The following is a 24,661-nucleotide window of genomic DNA, read 5'->3' as shown; positions in this document are numbered from 1 at the left end:
CAGGAGTGTATAAGACGTCTCTCTCTACTTTTTTGGGTCGCTGGTGGAGCATGTTTTACGTTTTTCCAACCTTTCTACAACGACGTTCACTCTTTCTTTACACCCAAAACGGTGAATGGGTGCGTGAAATTACCGGGATACGCGATAGAGTTGACTCGCTTTTTACCTGTAGTATTGCCAATGAGTTTGCAAGCTTCTTCAAAAAATTAAAGCGACTCATCGAATATTGTTTTTGTAGGAATTGTGAAGGACAAACACATTCACCTCACTTACGACCAACGTGTTGAGAAACAATGTCATTGGCCATTATTGGAAGAGGCTTTGACCATCAGCGATATTTGTTTCATCCCATATATTTCTAGCAAAACTTGTAGCTAAAGATTCAGTCTCTACACTTCTTTCACCATCACCTTGATCACTTGTTTCATTCAAGGAATTCACAGGCAGAAAAAAAAATTCTTCACTTTGGCACTGTTCCTGTTCTGAATTATGTTCACTTTAAATTTCGTTGTCACTGTCTGAGCCAACATCACTTCCTAAACTGTCCTCAGACCATTTTAAAACAGTGCACTCAATGTCAGAGTCTGTAATATGAACAGCAGACGAAGACCTGGCTACTGAATCCATAATGCAAGTGCTGTCTCAGAGACTGCTAGTGTAATTGAAGCAGTGATAATATAGGTGCACGTCATGTTCAAGTGGGTACTGACGAGAGAAACCACGGCAGTTTCCGGAAGGAACGGGTAAACAGCGCTGTAATTTCCTACTCCACCATCATGCATTAGCAAAGTGTAAGAATGAACCCTAGCGGTCTGTGAGACAGGGCTTGGAATGTTAAGGGTTAAAACCCTTCAAACCAGCCGTGAAGTGGCCGCCATCGATATCCGAACTTTAGGGCCGATGTATCGTAATACGCTTTGATGTGCACAGCTCTGTATTGATGTTGCAGGGGTTCACTTTCATCGTCTTCTATAAATGTATTTTTCACTGTAAATAAATCGTAAGTTGAATTCAGCCCTTCGCCTCTGTAATTTCACTGCATTTCGTTGATGCTCACATGAGGTACTTTTATCTGCGACACCCACGATATGTCGGCATTGCGGATGTTAGGGGCAATGCGTTCAGAACAAAGTGTTTCGAATCATATGATTCGTTGCTCAGAAAAATGCATCAGAGGGACATGAAGGATTGAAGGATGACGGTTTTAAAAAAATTTAATTAATGCAAAGGTATGAGTATAAGTACATTATATATTAAGATATTTACCTTTTCCTACATTACCCGAATATAATGCCTAAGTGCTCGTATCGTTGCATGGCACGTTCACGTAACTACACTACTGGCCATTAAAATTGCTACACCACGAACATGGAGTGCTCCAGACGCGAAATTTAACCCACAGGAAGAAGATGCTGTGATATGCAAATGATTAGCTTTTCAGAGTATTCACACAAGGTTGGCGTCGGTGGCACACCTACAACGTGGTGACATGAGGAAAGTTTCTAACTGATTTATCATACACAAACAGCAGTTGGCCGGCGTTGCCTGGTGAAACGTTGTTGTGATGCCTCGTGTAAGGAGGCGAAATGCGTACCATCACGTTTACGACTTTGATAAAGGTCGGATTGTACCCTATCGCGATTGCGGTTGAGGTTTATCGTAACGCGACATTGCTGCCCGCGTTGGTCGAGATCCAATGACTGTTAGCAGAATATGGAATCGGTGGGTTCAGGAGGGTAATACGGAACGCCGTGCTGGATCCCAACGGCCTCGTATCACTAGCAGTCGAGATGACAGGTATCTTATCCGCACGGCTGAAACGGATCCTGCAGCCACGTCCCGATCCATGAGTCAATAGATGGGGACGTTTGCAAGACAACAAACGTCTGCACGCACAGTTCGACGACGTTTGCAACAGCATGTACTTTCAGCTCGGAGATTGTGACTGCGGTTACCCTTGACGCTGCATCGCAGACAGGAGCGCCTGCGATGGTGTACTCGACGACTAACCTGGGTGCACGAATGTCAAAACGTCATTTTTTCGGATGAATCCAGGTTCTGTTTACAGCATCATTATGGTCGCATCCGCGTTTGGCGTCATCGCGGTGAACGCACATTGGAAGCGTGCATTCATCATCGCCATACTGGCGTATCACCCGGCGTGATGGTATGGGATTGCCATTGGTTACACGTCTCGGTCACCTCTTGTTGGCATTAACAGCACTTTGAACAGTGGACGCTACATTTCAGATGTGTTACGACCCGTGGCTCTACCCTTCATTCGATCCCTGCGAAACCCTACATTTCAGAAGGATAATGCACGACCCTATGTTGCAAGTCCTGTACGGGCCTTTCTGGATACAGGAAATGTTCGACTGCTGCCCTGGCTAGCACATTCTCCAGATCTCTCACCAATTCAAAACGTCTGGTCAATGGTGGCCGAGCAACTGGCTCGTCACAATACTCCAGTCACTGCTCTTGATGAACTGTGGTATCGCGTTGAAGCTGCATGGGCAGCTGTACCTGTACACGCCATCCAAGCTCTGTTTGACTCAATGCCCAGGCGTGTCAAGGCCGTTATTACGGCTAGAGGTGGTTGTTCTGGGTACTGATTTCTCAGGATCTATGCATCCAAACTGCGTGAAAATGTAATCACATGTCAGTTCTAGTATAATATATTTGTCCAATGAATACCCATTGATCATCTGCATTTCTTCTTGGTGTAGCAATTTTAATGGCCAGTAGTGTATGTGTCAGACAATGTGAGGTAAAACTGTACTTGTAAATTTAAAGTCTTGGAAAGATTGGTAGCGGGAAGGTGTCATAGCGTAACAGGTACGCGGATCTGTGTCAGCCGTTTGGAATCCTAATTCCGTTTCTCGAAGAGTACTCTACGGCATTGCCCCCTACCTAGCTAGCATTAATCGCGAATTCCTCGTCCAGAGAAAAGTCCCAACCGACTGGAAGAAAGCGCAGGGGGCTGCTGTATAAAAGAAGGGTAAATAAACGGACCTTCAAAATTACAGACCAATATCCTTAACACTGGTTTGCTGCAGAATCCTTGAACACATTCTCAGTTAGAATTCAATAAATTTTCTTGAGACGGAGAATCATATGTTCACCAATGAGCGTGTCCGTTTCTCACATGATATACTGAGAAGTATGGATGAAGGGCAACAGGCAGATTCCATATTTCTAGATTTACGGAAAGCGTTTGACTCGGTGCCCCATTGCATGCTGTTAAAGGAAGGTACGAGCGTGCAGAATAGATTCACAGATATGTGAGTGGCTCGAAGGCTTCTTAAGTTACAGAACCAGTATGTTGTCCTCGACGGCGAGTATTCATCAGAGACTAGGGTACTGTCAGGAGTGCCCCAGGGACGTGTGATGGGACCGCTGCTCTTCTCTGCATACATAAATGACTTGGCGGACAGGGTGGGCAGCAGTCTGCGGTTGTTTGCTGGCGATGCTGTGGTGTGCGGTAAGGAGTGGAAGTTGAGTGACTGTAGGAGGATAGAAGTTGACTTAAAGTTTCTGGTTGGTGTGATGAATGGCAGCTAGCTCCAAATGTAGAAAAACGTAAGTTAATGCGGATGAGTAGCAAAACCAACCCAGAATGTTCGGACACAGGATTAGTAGTGTCCTGCTTTACACAGTCACGTCGTCTGAATATCTGGGCGTAACGTTGAGAAGCGATATGAAGTGGAACTAGCACGGGAGGATTGTGGTAGGGAAGGTCGACTTCGGTTTATTGGAAGAATTCTAGGAAAGGGGGGTTGATCTGTAAAGAAGACCGCGTATAGGACGCTAGCGGAACCTATTCTTGAGTACTGCTCGAGTGTTTCGGATCCGTATCAGGTCGGATCTTAAAAAAAAAAAAAAAAAGAAAAGAAAATTCAGAGGCGGGATGCTAGGTTTGTTACTGGTAGGTTCGAACAAAACTTAAATGTTAGGGAGATGCTTGAGGAACTCAAATGGGAGTTCCTGGAGGGAATGCAGCGTTCTTTTCGACAAACACTATTGAGAAAATTTTGAGAACCGACATTTAAAGCTGACTGCCGAATGATTCTACTGCCACTAAGATGCATTGAGTGTAAGGTCCACGAAGATAAGACCAGATAAATTAGGGCCCATACGATCGCATGTAGACAGTCGTTTCACCCTCGCTCTGTTTGCTAGTGGAACAGGAAAGGAAATGACTAGTAGTGGTGGGGAGTTACCTCCGCCAAGCACCGTATGGTGAATTTCAGAGAATTGATGTAGGGGCATAATTATGTTTTCTGATGATGGAGATATTGGCGTTCGGAGGAATTTATCTGGAAGGGGCGGGAGAGGGGGGGGGGTGCGGGGAACAGGGGGACAAGTGCTTGTCAATGGAAATAATAATTTCCAGTAACGTATTAAATATTGGACCATCAACACACAAAAACTTACACAGTCATTGGTTTTTTGTTTAAACTCAATTCTCTAAATAAGTTTTCGTCAGCGGTCTTCAACGCTCCTTGACCAAATTTTTCATCCACCTTTTTCTGCTTGCAACAAATTAGAGCATTAGGGGATGATACTTAATTACAGGAAGGTTTTTGTTTAAAATTTGCAACTCCCCTCCCGTCTTGGTGAGATTTCACCAAAACCCACCAAGATGGCAGGGGAGCTGGTCGGGTAAAAATATGTAAAAATAAATGTAGAAAATTTGTTTTTTAAACATTCATTATAACATTTTTATAAAACTAATTTTTTATTTGTAAAGTGTACTAAAAAGTGATTTTAATAAGTGATTAAAACACATTTTTATCACTTGTTAAAAACACTTTATTTTACATATGCCGACCCTGAGTAGTATTCGGGAGGACAGACACAGACAGACAGAGCGACAAAATGGCTACACGAAAACAGTATTAACCGTTTCGACGGAACCCTAGAAAAATTGACGTTTTATTCATATAATATATATTCATTAAATGTTACTGAAGCTCCACTTCCTTTGCAGATAAAAGAGAACATTGTTTGTACCTTGCAGGTGAAATTCAGCCTAGCTTCCTTCCACAAACGATTAAAATCTTGCTCGCACGTTTGTGCCGACTTGTCGACATGTAGCTTAGCATATGCATTGTAAAAGTTTTGATACAAATCCATGCTGAGCACAGTAACCTGAGGTTTATATACGTTCCGGAATAACACGACGGACTCACTGACTGACATGCAGTGATTCCGACCGGCACGACTGAATTAAAAGTAGCGCTCGTGTCCTACTTGTTTGAAATCAGGAAATCCCAGGCATGTACTCGTGTAAAGCATTCAGTTCGGATCAGAGAGGCCATAAAGGCTGGTGGCCACTTCAATAACGTCTGTGCTCGGGATTAATTATACAAAACAAAATTTTATCCATTACAGTAATGTACTAGGGGCCACCGATAAGTAGCATAACACATTTCTTTACCGAAAGCTGGTTGGATCTGTTCAGGATTCTAGTACAGCGTATTATTCCTCTCACTTTTGGCTACAAAACTCTTTTTTTTTTTTTTTAACATGATCTCCGTTCATTGCGACGGTCATATGCCACTTTAGTGTGCGGGTCTGTACGCCCACATGGTACCACTCTACTGGTCGACGTCGAACCCAGCGTCCTGCAACATAAGTAACCTCCCCCAGCATCCGTCTACTGCTTCCCATGGAGCGCATCCTTCGTTGGGCCAAACAGATGCGAGTCGGGAGGTGCGAGATCCGGGCCGTCGGGAGATCGGACAGGTTTGCGCCACTCTGTTGCCAGGACGACAGACGCCACGCCCAACGACTCACCGTGATTTTGTTCGCTGTCAGCTCGCAGTGGCCGCGCGGAGAAGCCGTGTGGTTTAGTGGCCCCTTGCCACGGTTCGCGCGGCTGCTCCCGTCAGAGGTTCGAGTCGTCCCTAGGGCATGGGTGTGTGTGTTGTCCTTAGCGTAAGTTAAACTTAGGTTAAGTAGTGTGTAAGCCTAGGGACCGATGACCTCAGCCGGCCGGTGTGGCCGTGCTGTTCTAGGCACTTCAGTCTGGAACCGCACGACCGCTACGGTCGCAGGTTCGAATCCTGCCTCGGGCATGGATGTGTGTGATGTCCGTAGGTTAGATAAGTTTAAGTAGTTCTAAGTTGTAGGGGACTGATGACCTCAGAAGTTAAGTCGCATAGTGCTCAGAGCCATTTGAACCATCGATGACCTCAGCAGTTTGGTCCCATAGATCTTACTACACAATTCCAAGTTTCAGATCTCTGTAGATATATTGCAACAGCCCATGAATATCTGCGATGCTCTGGTTTTCCGCCTAAAGAAACTCAGTGTCAGCTCTCTGCTTGGGACGCACCTCCGTAATAGTCCCCATATTGAAGGCTACGTGTAGCACTGCCAGCTATGGGAACTTTTTTATTAAACTATGGGTGCTGAAGCGGGAACATTCGACGATGTCCCACAACAAATTCCGCATTTTCGCAACCGAAATTTGCCGTGAAAAAAGAATGCGTTGCGTTGCTTATTAAACGCCCCACCCATATTCTCTGATTTTAGAAGTTGGCGTGGGATTTTCATTGCTGCTTCCTCCCCCCACTTCCCCCCCCCCTCCCCCCACCCTCCGACCCCCAGTCCCACAACCCTCTAAATGAAATTTGGTGAGATTTTGCTGGGCCCCTCCTCTGTTTTGAACTTAAGTAATTAGCGGACGTCCCCTTATCACAACAGCAGCGCCTTAATCGCCTATCATTCCGCATCAAAGTGTTATTGCACAATACAGCGTCAATCAAAAAGGATTTAACAACTTTGGTATGATATAGAAATTTATTGCAGTAACTTACAGAATCGCTAGATGTGTCATTTTGTAGCCAAAAACCTTAAGTTTTATGTGATTGCAGACTTTCAAAAATATCGTTCAAATGGCTCTGAGCACTATGGGACTTAACATCTGAGGTCATCAGTCCCCTAGACTTAGAACTACTTAAACCTAACTAACCTAAGGACATCACACACATCCATGTCCGAGGCAGGATTCGAACCTGCGACCGTAGCAGCAGCACGGTTCCGGACTGAAGGGCCTAGAACCGCTGGGCCACAGCTGCCGGCGGGCTGACCAGCACTTCCGATCATATGAACAAAAACAAAATTGAATCGATTCATGGATCCCCACAAAAGACGCCCAGTTCTTCCGACACGGGATTCGTATGCTATCCGAAAGACGGGAGAATGTAGTGTCCAGTGATGGGCAATACTATGAATCATAATTTTTTTGTAAGTATTTCACAATAAGGCCCCGAACTTGCGCTGGATGGTGACAGCTCCTAGCATTGAGATATAGGTTCGTATGTGTTTCCTTCCTGTATACCGAATGTCCCAGCGTGCCTCCTGCGTTTCTAGTAACCAGGATGTTCATGAAGGGTAGGCTTCCATTTTTCCATGGTAATCTTGATGTTTTCATGTATACCGCTGAGGTGCTGCAGGAGCTCAAGGTGTTTATCTTTACCATGTGGCCATACCACAAAGGTGTCATCCACATACCTGTAACCTGCTTTGGGTATCATTGGAGCCGTATCCAATGCTCGCTCCTCGAAATATTCCATGTATAGGTTAGCCATGCTTGGTGCGTCCCACTCCATACACAGGAGTGCCAGTGTGGTGCACAGTTAAAATGGCTGCTTTCACCAATGCGGAGCTTGCTCACTGTGTATTTTGGCTCCATGACACGAATTCTGCATCAGCTGCCATGGTGAACGCCCACATTGCAGAATAAGAAAACTAAAACTCTGCCCAAACAGGCCATGAATGGCCACCGGTACCGACCGGCCGCCGTGTCATCCTCAGCCCATAGGCAACACTGGAGGCAGATACGGAGAGGCATGTGGTCAGCACACAGCTCTCCTGGCTGTATGTCAGTTTACGAGACGAGAGGCAGCACTCCTCAATGAAGCAGCTCCTCAGTTTGCCTCACAAGGGCTGAGTGCACCGCTCTTCTCAACAGCGCTCAGCAGACCGAGTCCGACAGCCCAATCCGACAGCGCTTTAACTTCGGTGATCTGATAGGAACCGTTGTCACCACTGTGTCAACGGCTGAACAATTTGAGACAGCAAAAACCCACATTCAATCCTGGAACACGTTCATACCAGCCCCAAAGTTAAAGTGTTTTGTGCCGTTAGCAAATTGAAAGTGTTCAGCCCTTTCTCCTTCGTGGAGGAAACTGTCGCTGGCATTGTGTATCTGGATGTGCTCGAAAACGTTTAATTCCACAAGTCGATGAAGATGACCGAGACGGGATGGTTTACTGCTAGCAAGACGGTGCACCACCTCATCTCCTCATGGAAGTTCGAGGTTTCTCCGATAATCACTTCACAGGTCGGTGAACTGGCTGTAAAGGGCCACTGGATTTCTTTCTCTGGTGTTTCCTTAAGGACTATGGATATGTTACTCCCCTGCTTGGTGATGCTTGGAGAGATCTCTATAGCCAAAAGACCTGTAGGACGTCCTGTACTGAGGTTCAAGGACTCCTGTAAACGAGATATGGAGAGCTTTGGAATCGACACAAACAGATGGTAGGCACGGGCTAGCATGAGACCAGAGTGGCGTGATGATATATCATCTGGAATGTCGAAGTATGATGAAGGCTTGTTAGACAGATTAAGGCACAAAAAGCTTCACAATGCTACCACTGCTCCCGCCTCAGCAGCCAGATGCACTTGTGACAATTGCGGCAAGAGATGCCGTGCTGCCACTGGCTTGACAAGTCATATGAAAAAATACAACCCGTAAACACACAGACACTGCAACAATCATCTACCAAGATGTCGTGGCCGGGAAGATATTGATTACTGGTGGGATGTCTGCCACATTGCAGATGGTAGTTACATCGAACCAAAATGACACTTGACACCTTTATGTCAAACTTAAAGTTGCTTGCTACAAAATGACACATCTACCGATTCTGTAAGCTATCCCAATAAACTTCTTTTGTACAATGTAAAGTTGTACAGTCGTAAAGACCTCTTAGACGCACCGCAGCGTCTTCTTCACGTCACCTGGATGTCTCGTGTGCAGGTCACGCAGGAGATGTACCACATACTGCACGCCAAGGGCTACCCGCTCACCTGCCGCGGCACCATCAAGGTGAAGGGCAAGGGCGAGATGGTCACCTACTTCCTCAATGGGTACGCCACCACGCCGGCGCCGTCGACGCCAGCGTCATCAGAGCCGCCGCCGGCGCCCAGTGGTGACGCTAACAGCGGTGGAGCGTCCGAGAGCTAGGTAGGTACTGCGAGCAGCCGCCTCCTCTCACCTGGTCATCGTGTTCCCTAGAAGCCACCTACAAGAACAACTTCAGCTGTTGTGCAGCACGTCATGGCACTCGCTGACAAAACAGGAAACAACACACAAAAACGGGGTTCCGTGCAGGATATTAACAATATAGACGAGTCGAGCCAGCTATGAAAGCCTACCTAAGATATGTTTCTAACATTCTGTTCGTCCATCATCTAAGTCCGTCCTATTCTCAGGCTGGATGTGGACAGGTAGGCGACGCGATATTCACACACACTGTTTACTTCATTGGTTTCTGGTGTCCTCAATACCCCTCCTCACACTACTACATCAAGACAAGTCGTTGTTTTACGTTCGTACCAAAAACCTCTAAAAGTTCTTGACCATTTTCCATCATATTTTTATACGATACTGTAATGAACATTGTGACGGATATAGGCTGTTTTTAATGTATATGATACCTAACTATACCGGGTGATCAATAAGTCAGTATAAATTTGAAAACTTAATAAACCACGGAATAATGTAGATAGAGAGGTAAAAATTGACATACATGCTTGGAATGACGTGGGGTTTTATTAGAACCACCCCATATTGCTAGACGCGTGAAAGATCTCTTGCGCGCGTCGTTTGGTGATGATCATGTGCTCAGCCGCCACTTTCGTCACGCTTGGCCTCCCAGGTCCCCAGACCTCAGTCTGTGTGATTATTGGCTTTGGGGTTACCTGAAGTTGAAAGTGTATCGTGATCGACCGACATCTCTAGGGATGCTGAAAGACATCATCCGACGCCTATGTCTCACCATAACTACGGACGTGCTTTACGGTGCTGTTCACAACAATATTCCTCGACTACAGCTATTGTTGAGGAATGATGGTGGACATATTGAGCATTTCCTGTAAAGAAGATGAGCTTTTCTTTGTCTTACTTTGTTATGCTTATTATTGCTATTCTGATCAGATGAAGAGCCATCTCTCGGACATTTTTTGAACTTTTGTAATTTTTGTTTTTTGTTCTAATAAAACCCCATGTCATTCCAAGCATGTGTGTCAATTTGTACCTCTCTATCTACACTATTCCGTGATTTATGCAGTTTTCAAATTTACGAGGTGTGGCTAGAAAAAACCGGACTAGTACTGGTGTAACAATAAAACGAATGCAATAAGGCTGAAAGTAGCGTGGCCTGTCACGTGACTCTTGCTCCGCCTACTGCTCGAGTTTCATCTGCCTCCTGCACTCAGTCTGCCCGTGGCGTCTGTTTTAAGTAGTTGACGTTTTGTCTGTGCGTCGGAAAATGTTGAGTGTACAGAAAGAACAGCGTGTTAACATCAAATTTTGTTTCAAACTAGGAAAATCTGCAAGTGAAACGTTTGTAATGTTACAACAAGTGTACGGCGATGATTGTTTATCGCGAACACAAGTGTTTGAGTGGTTTAAACGATTTAAAGATGGCCGCGAAGACACCAGTGATGACACTCGCACTGGCAGACCATTGTCAGCAAAAACTGATGCAAACATTGAAAAAATCGGTAAACTTGTTCGACAAGATCGCCGTTTAACTATCAGAGCAGTGTCTGAGTTAACAGGAGTTGACAAGGAAAGTGTTAGGCAGATTCTTCATGAAAGTTTCAACATGAACAAAGTGCGTTCAAAAATGGTTCCAAAGTGTCTCACAATTGAACAGAAGGAACGCCGAAGAATGATTTGTTCTGACATCCTGGAAAACATTGAAAGTGATCCCACCTTCTTACAAAATGTTATTACTTGCGATGAATCGTGGTTTTTTACTTACGATCCCGAAACTAAACGCCAATCGATGCATTGGAAAACTCCTGGTTCTCCACGACAAAAAAAAGCACGAATGTCAAAATCGAAATTCAAGGCAATGATGATTGTTTTTTTTTGACATCAAAGGGATTGTGCACATTGATTGGGTACCAGAGGGACAAACAGTGAATCAGCATTACTACATTAGCGTCCTGGCTACCCTACGTGAGCGAGTACGGAGAAAACGGAACGATTTGTGGAGAAAAAAGTCATGGATCCTTCACCAAGACAATGCCCCAGCTCACAGTGCGTCGTCAGTGAAGACGTTTTTGGCAAAACACAACATTCCCATCTTAGATCATCCACCCTACTCACCTGATTTGGCCCCCTGTGACTTTTTTCTTTTCCCTAAAGTCAAGTCAGCTTTGAAAGGAACTAGATTTGAGACTGTTGAAGCAGTAAAAGAAAAAGCGACGGAAGTAATGTATGGACTTACCGAAAATGATCTGCAGCATTGCTATGAACAGTGGAAAATTCGTATGGAGCGGTGTAGAGACCGAGGAGGAGAGTACATTGAAGGAGATAACATGAAATTGTAGATAATTGTAAATAAATGTTTTTTCCAGCATCAGTCCGGTTTTTTTCTAGCCGCACCTCGTATACTGACTTTTTGATCACCCGGTATATGTAATAGACGCTAATGGTAAAAATTGTAGTACCAAAATATTATTCATGTAGACTTACAATGCCCTCAGCGGCATTTTAGCTAGAAGGAAGTACTTCTCTGGTCGGTGTATCACTAACCTGGTGTCTTGCTGCTTCGGTAGTCCCTCGTCGCACAGTAGTATCGCTCAGGTGCCAGGTTCCGTGTAGGTTTTGATCCTGCTGAACTGGAGTGTTTCGGGATGCCAATTGTTAAATATCAACAACGTTTTGTACTGCACTCGTTTTAATAAAGACACGTCACAGGATTTGCAATATGGCGGCTTTGGGCTACGCCGTTACATTCAGCCCTTACAACACATTAACACAGTTCTCACTTTCCATAGACACTGCCCACGACACGTGGCGTTCTGATAACTAATACCTTCACTTTATATCTTGTTTAATAGCCGGAATATTTGCTCGCGACCGTTCTTTCAGAGCCGCCCCCGGTTACTCGACCGTGCGTTTTGAGTGGCGCTTCGCTACTAACTCGCCCTGTCTTGGCGAATGTCAAGAGAGACCCCACCTTTCTCCCGCAGCCAATAGGAACACCTCACTCGTTTCCTATATATATATATATATATATATATATAGGGTGTTTCAAAAATGACCGGTATATTTGAAACGGCAATAAAAACTAAACGAGCAGCGATAGAAATACACCGTTTGTTGCAATATGCTTGGGACAACAGTACATTTTCAGGCGGACAAACTTTCGAAATTACAGTAGTTACAATTTTCAACAACAGATGGCGCTGCAAGCGATGTGAAAGATATAGAAGACAACGCAGTCTGTGGGTGCGCCATTCTGTACGTCGTCTTTCTGCTGTAAGCGTGTGCTGTTCACAACGTGCAAGTGTGCTGTAGACAACATGGTTTATTCCTTAGAACAGAGGATTTTTCTGGTGTTGGAATTCCACCGCCTAGAACACAGTGTTGTTGCAACAAGACGAAGTTTTCAACGGAGGTTTAATGTAACCAAAGGACCGAAAAGCGATACAATAAAGGATCTGTTTGAAAAATTTCAACGGACTGGGAACGTGACGGATGAACGTGCTGGAAAGGTAGGGCGACCGCGTACGGCAACCACAGAGGGCAACGCGCAGCTAGTGCAGCAGGTGATCCAACAGTGGCCTCGGGTTTCCGTTCGCCGTGTTGCAGCTGCGGTCCAAATGACGCCAACGTCCACGTATCGTCTCATGCGCCAGAGTTTACACCTCTATCCATACAAAATTCAAACGCGGCAACCCCTCAGCGCCGCTACCATTGCTGCACGAGATACATTCGCTAACGATATAGTACACAGGATTGATGACGGCGATATGCATGTGGGCAGCATTTGGTTTACTGACGAAGCTTATTTTTACCTGGATGGCTTCGTCAATAAACAGAACTGGCGCATATGGGGAACCGAAAAGCCCCATGTTGCAGTCCCATCGTCCCTGCACCCTCAAAAAGTACTGGTCTGGGCCGCCATGTCTTCCAAAGGAATCATTGGCCCATTTTTCAGATCCGAAACGATTACTGCATCACGCTATCTGGACATTCTTCGTGAATTTGTGGCGGTACAAACTGCCTTAGACGACACTGCGAACACCTCGTGGTTTATGCAAGATGGTGCCCGGCCACATCGCACGGCCGACGTCTTTAATTTCCTGAATGAATATTTCGATGATCGTGTGATTGCTTTGGGCTATCCGAAACATACAGGAGGCGGCGTGGATTGGCCTCCCTATTCGCCAGACATGAACCCCTGTGACTTCTTTCTGTGGGGACACTTGAAAGACCAGGTGTACCGCCAGAATCCAGAAACAATTGAACAGCTGAAGCAGTACATCTCATCTGCATGTGAAGCCATTCCGCCAGACACGTTGTCAAAGGTTTCGGGTAATTTCATTCAGAGACTACGCCATATTATTGCTACGCATGGTGGATATGTGGAAAATATCGTACTATAGAGTTTCCCAGACTGCAGCGCCATCTGTTATTGAAAATTGTAACTACTGTAATTTCGAAAGTTTGTCTGCCTGAAAATGTACTGTTGTCCCAAGCATATTGCAACAAACGGTGTATTTCTATCGCTGCTCGTTTAGTTTTTATTGCCGTTTCAAATATACCGCTCATTTTTGAAACACCCTATATATATATATGTAATCATTAATACTCCTTGCTGACGCGTAATTGTCAGATGTACGTGTAGCCTCGCTGCTACCGATTGCATAAATGTGTGTAATGCTTGGCCTAAATACGTGAAGGGAATGCACGTATGCATTACAGAATAATGAAATTTCTGGAACGCATTTGTCTAGGTAACATATTTCAGTGATTAACATAGGAAGATCACTGATTACTGTGAGCACGAGATAAGCTATTGCAAATGTGAAATGCTAGCACATTATTAATCGGTGTAACTGCCAGAATGTTGAATGCGAGCATGCAAACGTGCATGCATTGTGTTGTACAGGTGGCAGATGTCAGTTGCATGTCTGTTGCATTCGGTGGGGCAATGAAGGGACACTTAATGCTAGGTGTGGATGACAACGGAGTTGTCCTCTGATGATGTGCCATATATGCTTCACTGATGACAAATCTGGTGACTGAGCAGGCCGAGGCAACATGTCGGCACTCCATAGAGCATGTCGGGTTACAAAGCCGGTATGTGGGCGAGCGTTATGCTGTTGGTAAACACCGCCTGGAATGCTGTTCATAAATGGCAGTACAGCAGGTCGAATCACCAGACTGACGTACAAATTTGCAGTCAGGGTGCGTGGGATAACCACGAGAGTGCTCCACACAGTCACATGGAACCGCATCCCAGACCATACCTCCGGGTGTAGGCCTATCGTGTCTAGCATGCAGACAAGTTGGTTACTTGCCCTCAACTGGCCCCCTTCAAACCAATATACGGCCCTCATTTGCACTGAGGCACAACCGGCTTTCATCAGGAAACTCAACAGACCTCCACCCAGCCCTCTAGTGACCTCTCGCTTGAGACCACGGAAGTCGCAAATGGCGGTGGCGTGGGGTCATTGGAATGCACGCTACAGGGCGTTGTGTCACTGTGGTGCCAACTGCTGGTCAAATGGCTGCTGCAGATGCATTATGATGCGCCAGAGCTGTCAGCCGAACACAGTTGACTTCCCTCTCGGTAATCCCACATGGTAGTGCGGGGCCGTGTCTTCTTGCGACCATAGATTCCCGTGATCACCTCTGGCAGCAGTCGTGTACAGACGCTACATTCCCGCCAAGTCTTTCTGCAATACCACAGAAGGCACGTCCAGCTTCTTGTAGCCCTTTTGCACAACCTCGTTCAAACACACTGCAGTGTTGATAATGGCGTCTTTGTCGCCTTAGAGGCATTCTTAACATGGACTCACCACGTCGAGTCTCATAGGTAATTCATACTCACGATCTTTACAGCGTGTATTTAAAGAAAACTTGATTTACACTCCTGGAAATGGAAAAAAGAACACATTGACACCGGTGTGTCAGACCCACCATACTTGCTCCGGACACTGCGAGAGGGCTGTACAAGCAATGATCACACGCACGGCACAGCGGACACACCAGGAACCGCGGTGTTGGCCGTCGAATGGCGCTAGCTGCGCAGCATTTGTGCACCGCCGCCGTCAGTGTCAGCCAGTTTGCCGTGGCATACGAAGCTCCATCGCAGTCTTTAACACTGGTAGCATGCCGCGACAGCGTGGACGTGAACCGTATGTGCAGTTGACGGACTTTGAGCGAGGGCGTATAGTGGGCATGCGGGAGGCCGGGTGGACGTACCGCCGAATTGCTCAACGCGTGGGGCGTGAGGTCTCCACAGTACATCGATGTTGTCGCCAGTGGTCGGCGGAAGGTGCACGTGCCCGTCGACCTGGGACCGGACCGCAGCGACGCACGGATGCACGCCAAGACCGTAGGATCCTACGCAGTGCCGTAGGGGACCGCACCGCCACTTCCCAGCAAATTAGGGACACTGTTGCTCCTGGGGTATCGGCGAGGACCATTCGCAACCGTCTCCATGAAGCTGGGCTACGGTCCCGCACACCGTTTGGCCGTCTTCCGCTCACGCTCCAACATCGTGCAGCCCGCCTCCAGTGGTGTCGCGACAGGCGTGAATGGAGGGACGAATGAAGACGTGTCGTCTTCAGCGATGAGAGTCGCTTCTGCCTTGGTGCCAATGATGGTCGTATGCGTGTTTGGCGCCGTGCAGGTGAGCGCCACAATCAGGACTGCATACGACCGAGGCACACAGGGCCAACACCCGGCATCATGGTGTGGGGAGCGATCTCCTACACTGGCCGTACACCACTGGTGATCGTCGAGGGGACACTGAATAGTGCACGGTACATCCAAACCGTCATCGAACCCATCGTTCTAGACCGGCAAGGGAACTTGCTGTTCCAACAGGACAATGCACGTCCGCATGTATCCCGTGCCACCCAACGTGCTCTAGAAGGTGTAAGTCAGCTACCCTGGCCAGCAAGATCTCCGGATCTGTCCCCCATTGAGCATGTTTGGGACTGGATGAAGCGTCGTCTCACGCGGTCTGCACGTCCAGCACGAACGCTGGTCCAACTGAGGCGCCAGGTGGAAATGGCATGGCAAGCCGTTCCACAGGACTACATCCAGCATCTCTACGATCGTCTCCATGGGAGAATAGCAGCCTGCATTGCTGCGAAAGGTGGATATACACTGTACTAGTGCCGTCATTGTGCATGCTCTGTTGCCTGTGTCTATGTGCCTGTGGTTCTGTCAGTGTGATCATGTGATGTATCTGACCCCAGGAATGTGTCAATAAAGTTTCCCCTTCCTGGGACAATGAATTCACGGTGTTCTTATTTCAATTTCCAGGAGTGTACATCCTCATATTGCTGCTACCAGCGCCACTCTTATAGAGCTGGTGTGAAACTTGAATAGACGTCTCCTTTCAGGTGTGGAACCACGTCTACCGACTTTCTTTTATGTTGCAGAACTTCTTCTTGGTGCTGTGATTTTTTTTTCTATCGGTGCATTAAGGAGCAACGCTGTTATCAAAAATCTCCTTAAGTTCTTGACAGATTTACTTCGAACTTTTACACGTTATTCTAATGAACATTTGGATAGGCACAGGCTGTGTATTTCTTTGATGACTATGTACAGGTTTTCTCGTAACTCTTTCATGATGAACTTTATTTTGCATACATTTGGAAAATAATAGGTCGAAAACTGTCTTCCTTTGTGATAAATAACGCTCTATATTTAAACTGAAGGTGGAGGAGGGGAAGGAAACGAAACGAAAGGGATTACTGATGTCAGCTGCTTCGGGACATTACGCAGAAACATCGGCGATGGGTGAAAATGTGTGCCTGGCTGGGTCTCAAACACAGGACCTCCTGCTTACTGGGCAGGTGTGTTAACGACTGTGCCACCCAGGACACTGCGTCAGCGCAACTGCACCGACTACCTCGGCACGCCTTGCGGCCGACACACATTTCCACCGAGCGTCACCTACCCGCAGCCACTGCCCATTTTCTTCACGATCGCTACTCTGAGAATCCCGCCGGAGGTCGGATACACTTGTGCAACCGCACTGAAGAAGGCGGACCCATTGTCCACCTAGGCGAATCAATTATACGAATGTATTGCGTCTGTTCTATTCGATGTCTGAAAGAACACCCACCACGTCTGCATATAAATAACACACTTGCACTACCAAAATTGTTAAGTTTCGAAAATTGGTAGAGTGGGTCGTATTTGTCTCACGAAGCTTATTAGATCCATGTTTTCATGAAAACACAGGATTTTTCCGAGCTAGATTTTTAATTTTAGGATGATTTTATCAATCATGGAAAAAAGTTTAACAGATCCATATCAAAACACATTTATTCCAATGAAAACGATAAACTGAAATACCTCACAAAATTTTTCAGTACAACATTTGAAGATTCCTTTGACATACCCCACATCAATGTTTTCTACATTCTGCGAAGTTTTCTCTGGCATATACGTCCCACTTGATACATAAATAATGTACGAACTAGCAGAACTGCTTAGATATGTATTAAAGTTTCAAAACAATGTCTGTCATGAAACTTCCTGGCAAGTAAAAACTGCGTGCTTGGGCAAGACTCGAATTCGGGACCTTTGCGTTTCCTGGTGAAGTGCACTAAAGGCTGAGCTCCCGAAGCACGACTCACAACGTCTCCTCACAGCTTTACTCAGTCGGTAGAGCACTTTCTTGCGAAAGGCAAAGGTCCCGAGTCCGAGTCTCTGCCCGACACAGTCTTAATCTGCTAGGAAGTTTTACATCAGCGCACACTCCGCTGCAGAGAGAAAATTTCATTCTGGAACGTCTGTAATATACAAGAAAACACAATTTGTTGCTTCAGACATTCTTGGAATTGAGAAAATGGTGATTCTATCTGATTTTCGTGCCGGCTCGTTTGATCGCCCACAGCCTTCTATAGATCCACCGCATAGTCCATAGTATTTTTCTCCAAGTTCCGAAAGCATCTCGCTACAGGCTAGCAGTACACAGATGTGAGAAGTAGAAGTCCGAAAGGTCGGAACTTCATATTACATTAGTGAGCGATATGTATCCCATATGAACCACATCAACCACCGACTGAGAGACACAAAGTGCTGCCCTCTGCTGCCAAAACGAGCGATTTCTATCTCGCTGTCAGTTTCGACTGCGATAGGAGGGTATTTAACCCTTTAGACAAATTGTTTCTCCTGTACGTATTTTCTCTTCTTACATACATTTTTCCAACAAAAAATTGCAAACACAACAATATACTGTTTTAATTCATTCCTCTCTGATAATTTTACAGAAGAGGGGGAAGTAATATTTATGCCTTGCCGGCTTATGATTAGAACACAAGTACTGAATCTGTACTTTGTAAACGCAGCCATCCACAGATTAAAACTATAAGTACTCTCACTAAAGCTACTCTCAAAGAGAGACAGAAACTGGACAGGTGTCCCTTTTTTCATTCTTAATTTACACGAGTAGTTCCGTATGATCAAATTCAGGAGTAAATCTCCAAGGTCGTGGAACGTTTCGCTACATAAAATTACAACATAAAAGTAATAATAAATAGGATAAAATGTTTATGAATCCCAAAACGACGACAAACTACAAATTTATACAAATGCAATCAATGTAACACAGCAAGTAGATTAATTTTTCAAGAACCTCCTCGACAGAACAGAAGTCGTTACCTATGAGGAAACCCTTCAAAAAATGGTTCAAATGGCTCTGAGCACTATGGGACTCAACATCTGTGGTCATCAGTCCCCTAGTACTTAGAACTACTTAAACCTAACTAACGTAGGGACATCAGACACATCCATGCCCGAGGCAGGATTCGAACCTGCGACCGTAGCAGTCCCGCGGTTCCGGACTGAGCGCCTAGAACCGCTACACTACCGCGGCCGGCGAAACTCTTCAGTTTAGGTTTGAAAGCGCTTGGAACACTGCTAAAATTTTTGATATCTTGTGGCAGCTTACCGAAAATGGCTGCAGCAGAATATTGTGCGCCTTTCTGCACAAGAGAGGAGGAGGTGCGGTCCAAATGCAAATGGATTTCTGCGTAGTATTAACGGAGTGAGAACCGCTAATTCTTGGGATTAAGCTGATACTGTTAGCCAAAAACGACATTAAAGAATGTAAATGTTGAGAGGCCAGTGTCAGAATACCCAGACCAAAGAACAGGGGTCGACAAGAGGTTCGCGAACTTAACACCACTTGTGGTCCGAGCCGCCCGTTTCTGAGGCGAAAACTCCTTTTGAGAATGGGATGTTTTACTCCAAAATATAATACCATATGTCATAATCGAATGAAAATAGGCAAATCACACTACTTTTCGAGTCGAACTATCACTTGTTACCGGTACTGCTGTAATATTAAAAACGGCAGCTAACAGTAAAAATGGCAGCATGAAGTTTTTGAACAATGCCCTGAATGTGGGCTTTCCACAACAGCTTACTATCAATCTGAATGCCTAGAAACTTGAACTGTTTAGTCTTACTAATCATATGCCGATTCAGTGTGATTAGCACGTCAGGTTTCTTTTATTTGTATTTTAGAAGCCGGAAAAACTGAATCTTGTTGCGATTTAGCGTTAGTTTATGTTCTACAAGCCTTTAACTTATGTCTTGAACTGCAATATTGGAAACAGTGCCAATGTTACACACAATATCCTTTACTACCAAGCTATCGTAATATTTTATAACCACCTGTAATACTACGAAGCGTATCATACCCCACATGCCAATGATCCCAAACCGATTTACCTACTTATTTTAAGCGATTTCAATTCACAATCAAGGTTTCGTTTGCAGTAACAATATAGAAGGTCTAAAGTCAGAGAGAGCTGGGAGGAAATGGATGAGGAGATCGTCAGAAAGAGGGGAGGAGAGATGAGGCATAGGGAGAGGGGCAGGCGGAGGAGATGGCCAGAAAATTGGGGGAGGAGAAGTGGAGGGAAGAAGATTAGGATGAATATCCAATTTCCATACATATTCGTATTTAGCAATTGCGAAGCATTGCTGTGCTCACTAGCTATTCCATAACTGCAAAATGAGATTGGATATACCCAGCATCTTCGCTTCACCTTTGCACAACACTAAACTTTTTGCATTTCTTTCTCCACTTCAGCCACACGACCCTGGAACAAGATATACCTTATAACCTGCATCTTATCCATATCCACTGTGCACCTGTTAACATGGATGCAGCTTCCCTCTAGGCATATCCTAGCTGTTTTCCCTGTATCCAGCAGGGAACCATTAATGGTCAGACTGCCTACTCTGCTTTTCTCATCCCTTTCTGTTTCCGTTTTCTTCCTCCCATATCCCCTACTAACATTATTCTTTTATTTCTCGTCCTTCCTTTTGACCAGTTAACTTCACCATTTTCATTTCTCCATACTGTTGCCACACATTTCTATTAGGTGTCATTACTTTCGTTAAGAACATAATGAGAAAATTTCGTAACACAGTGTTAATAAGAGCAACATTTCTTACACTCCATGTTCTCATTACTGTCAAGTGGGGTTACTTTCCTCCCCTTTTGGATAGTTTTTCAAACAAAATCATGTAATGCATAGTAGTGCTGTACAATGACTTTTGAAAATGAAGTTAGTCCATTCTAGAACAATATAGAAACCATCTAGCAACATAGAATGATATCAAAGACTTATTTTTGAAATATTATAAGCTTTCAAAAATTGGAGCAAAATAGCTGCTGGAGTGGCTTACTTTGTTTCAATTATAAGACAGTGTAATAGCTTGGGCCAATGTCACCCTCTTTAAAATTTATTGAGTTACCTGATAAGACCATATTAAACCAACATCTATGTACTTTTTGGAATCAGAGAGACAAATATTACAAAAATACAGAGGAACACAACTTTTTGTAATATAAGTTGTAAAAAAAAGTCATAAACGTGAACAAAATTTAGTGTTTTTGCTATCAAAAAAGAGACCAATGTTTCATTAGGTATGTTGGTACGTCAAAATGTTACTGACTAAACAAAGAAAATATTAAGCACAATTCATGACCTTTGACCAACTGTGGAACTGAGAAAATAAATACTAGATTCAACTATATCCTCCCATTTTTTCTGTTTCCTGTCGTCCTTAGTTACATCAAAATTCATGGAGATATGTTCCTTCTTTGCAAATAAATGAAAAAACTGTTTGTTTTTTGCCATATTCTTTTCGCTTCTTTTGTTTATGAAGCGTCTTCAGTGGCCTGTAATAAATGTTTATTTTTGTATGTACAGCAAGTGCGCTATGCAGTACAAGCACGTTACTATATTACGTGTTCTCATGTTTTCCTCTTGTATTTCAGGTTAGAAAGAACTTCCGCAGCACAAATTTCGTGCATGTAAGTTATTGCTTGAGTTAATTATGATTTCCAATGTTACTAGTCCATTTTTGTGACCCTGCAGATATGTGTAATCGGTCCCAATACTCCAGATGGCCAATTTCCAGTATCTTTCAATCACGTTTAGTTCAACACTTCACTTGCACTTTTCATTGTGTGTTGAATGTGCGTGTGTTAACTGTGTGTAGTGTTGCCAACTGCCACTGTGTGTTTATGTTTTGTCTTGTGTGTGTGTTGTGTGTGGAGTTTGATATTTGTTCACTTCTTTTTGTGTGTATATATGTGTGTGTGTTTTCTTATGTGTGAATGTGTCATTCTTTCTGAGAGTGGATTTTTTTATTTTATTTATTTATTTATTTGATCACACATGTGGACTAGCAACATTGGAAATCGTAAGTAGCACCAAACGATAGTTTAACTTCACGAAACATGTGCTGAAAAAGTTGTTTGTAACCTGAAAACCAAGAGTAAAATATCAAAAAAACGTAACATTGTAACATACTTGTAACTGCTACATAATGCACTCATTATGTATATAAAAACAAACAGGTATTACAGGAAACTGAAGACGATTTATCAATAAAAGAAGGGAAACGCCTAGGGCAAGAAACAAACTGCCTATCATTTAGTTGCAAAGATGGAACGTACCTCCATAAATATATCCTTCATTATTGTGAAAAAATGCATGTTTACTATCATGGTATTTACAGTTGCACTGTCTCCGTTAAAACTTTCAATAACATCAGGATAATGTTTACTTTCATCCAAACACACGAATCCTCTATCTTATTGGTTTCAATTTTGCCAGTGGTTTTCATAAGTACTCTTCATTCTCTGTAGATGATGCTAACACATGTCAATTGATTTCTTCTGTATGGTTCCAAATGTTTGTCTTTATTGTCATCAAGAATTTCTCCTTGTAATATGTCTTCATCACTAGAATAATCGAGCACTGTCTGGATTTTTCTCTTCTTACATTGTTTACTAGTTCCTAGAATTGGTTTAGATACATTTTGTTATATGAAATGCATGTGTTCCATTTCTTATGGATTCCAGGCATTCTTTCGTATTTTCAGTGATGTAATCCATATGTTGCTCCTTTTTACTCTTGTATCATACTAATAACAACATTAATCTCTCAGTGGAACTCATTACCAACATAATAAAATCCATCTAAAGCTAAATCAGGTCTAAAACAAAGTAATGAAAATATTGTGGAGCTACATCGATCCACTTTATTAGTGCTGCAAAGTTGTCTCAATTTTCTCATCAATAACCTTCACAGCTACTTTCGATGGTACAGTGATAAATATTGTGTTGATTACTGATTTGTGGGTATTAATTAGATAGTAACTAATTTCTACAAATAAATGAATTCCATCTGCCTTTTATTTAAGTAGTTTTCTGGCAGCAAAACATCACTTTTTCTAGACAAAAATTATCTCAAAAGTGCAGTAGCATGGATTTCGTTAGCATAAAATATCCAAGATAGTGAGTGGCAGAATAACTCCAATGTATGAGCCTGTAGAAGCTGTGAACTGTTGGACAGACTTGGAACTGTTCTGAAATGTTTATTAGAATAGATGCTATGAAGGATTGGATCCTTTTTCGAACTGTTAACAAAGGTATACTAATTGACAGTATATTTATTTATTTATTCCTCCAACTGTAGATTGTAAATATTGTTTGGATGTCATAGGAAAAGTTGACAAACAAAGTAATAGAAAACAACTTAAATAATCACTGCTTGGTAATTTATGGTCTGTTCTTCATAAAAGTATGTTCTGAACTTACAAAACAATAAATGTTTTGTTACACATTGTAATGAATATGTTAACAAATGCAGTTCATTAGACATGGAAACATATTGAAAACTAGAAACAGTAAATATATTTTCAGAGCCTGCTTAATATAAACAAATCAAGCAAAATATTATGAAACAACATAATCACATCTCATTTTCATCTGCTAGCTTTCTGATGTACACTGACACATGGGTTTTGTGAAGTTCTGGTTCTGATAACAAGCAATGGATGACATTCACTATTAAATTTGTACCTATCACAATAGATACTACACATTCTGTTATGCTACTGCTCACATTTGTTTCCTATACTGAGTGGCTGTATTTAGTGTCTACAGTACCAGATGATGTATGGATATTTAAAATCGACTAGTAGCTGTCCCTATACTTCGTCTGTTCCGAGAATAATAGTTATCCATTTAATCCTATTACCTGCTAGACACCTACTTTAGTACATTATGTATCTTTCACATGCTCATTCCCAATTTCTGGCTGATCAGTGTATAAAGCAGATTTGGTTGACTACAACAAGGCACTAGTGGCAAAATATAACTATACTTAAATATACCTTAAACTCTGCTAATGTTGTGTAGTGATAAGCAATCTAAAATGTATTTGCACCACAACCCTCAGTACTGTAGACTCAAAAATGCCTTTTTTTTCTCTTCCAGTTTCGGCTATCCCAGAAGTAACAGTGACACCTGAATGTCTTCCTGGCAAGATACTGCAAGAGACCTAATGAAAATCTCTTTGCAACTTTTATGAGCTATGAACACAACTCTGTGATGGAATGTTATCCTTTATCCTGAACTTTACTGTAATAAGAACAACAGGAAGCATGTTTGCAATGAAAAGTATTTCTACTGGAAAGTCTCAATAATATGACATAAGATGAGTGAAATGAAGAATGTTATGTAAGTGTGGACTACAATTAAGTAAGAGGACTTATTACAATATGACAGGATGAGTGAAATCAAGAATGTTATACTAGTTTCTTCATAACTATGGAGGAAACCATCACATTATTGTTATAAAGTGCCAAATCAAGAACTTTCTAGTATCTGTCTCAAAACATTAATGTACACAGTGAATAGTGTTATTATTTCAAACTAAATGAATCACATATGTGTTCCATCAGTAATAGAGGATAATAGTAAATATGTAGGTTCCATCATATTTTAAGTACAGCATGTTGTGGATTAATAGTTTTGCTGTAAAACCTGGGGCTATAGATGTA

The 24,661-nt window shown here is 43.5% G+C and overlaps 1 protein-coding gene across 1 annotated transcript in view; it reads left to right on the top strand.

Moving 5' to 3' along the window:
* Positions 1 to 24,291, top strand: part of LOC126213071 (adenylate cyclase type 5-like) — a 779,221-nt gene extending 754,930 nt beyond the window's left edge. The window contains exons 19-20 of the mRNA XM_049940658.1: positions 9,053 to 9,259; positions 24,096 to 24,291. Coding sequence (XP_049796615.1) covers positions 9,053 to 9,259 — 207 coding nt within the window. The 3' untranslated portion in view covers positions 24,096 to 24,291. The remainder of the gene's footprint in view (positions 1 to 9,052; positions 9,260 to 24,095) is intronic.
* Positions 24,292 to 24,661: the final 370 nt, after the last annotated feature.

The sequence above is a fragment of the Schistocerca nitens genome, chromosome 11, assembly GCF_023898315.1.
Source record: "Schistocerca nitens isolate TAMUIC-IGC-003100 chromosome 11, iqSchNite1.1, whole genome shotgun sequence".
NCBI classification, from domain to species: Eukaryota; Metazoa; Arthropoda; class Insecta; order Orthoptera; family Acrididae; genus Schistocerca; species Schistocerca nitens.
This window is presented reverse-complemented; position numbering and strand designations above follow the sequence as displayed.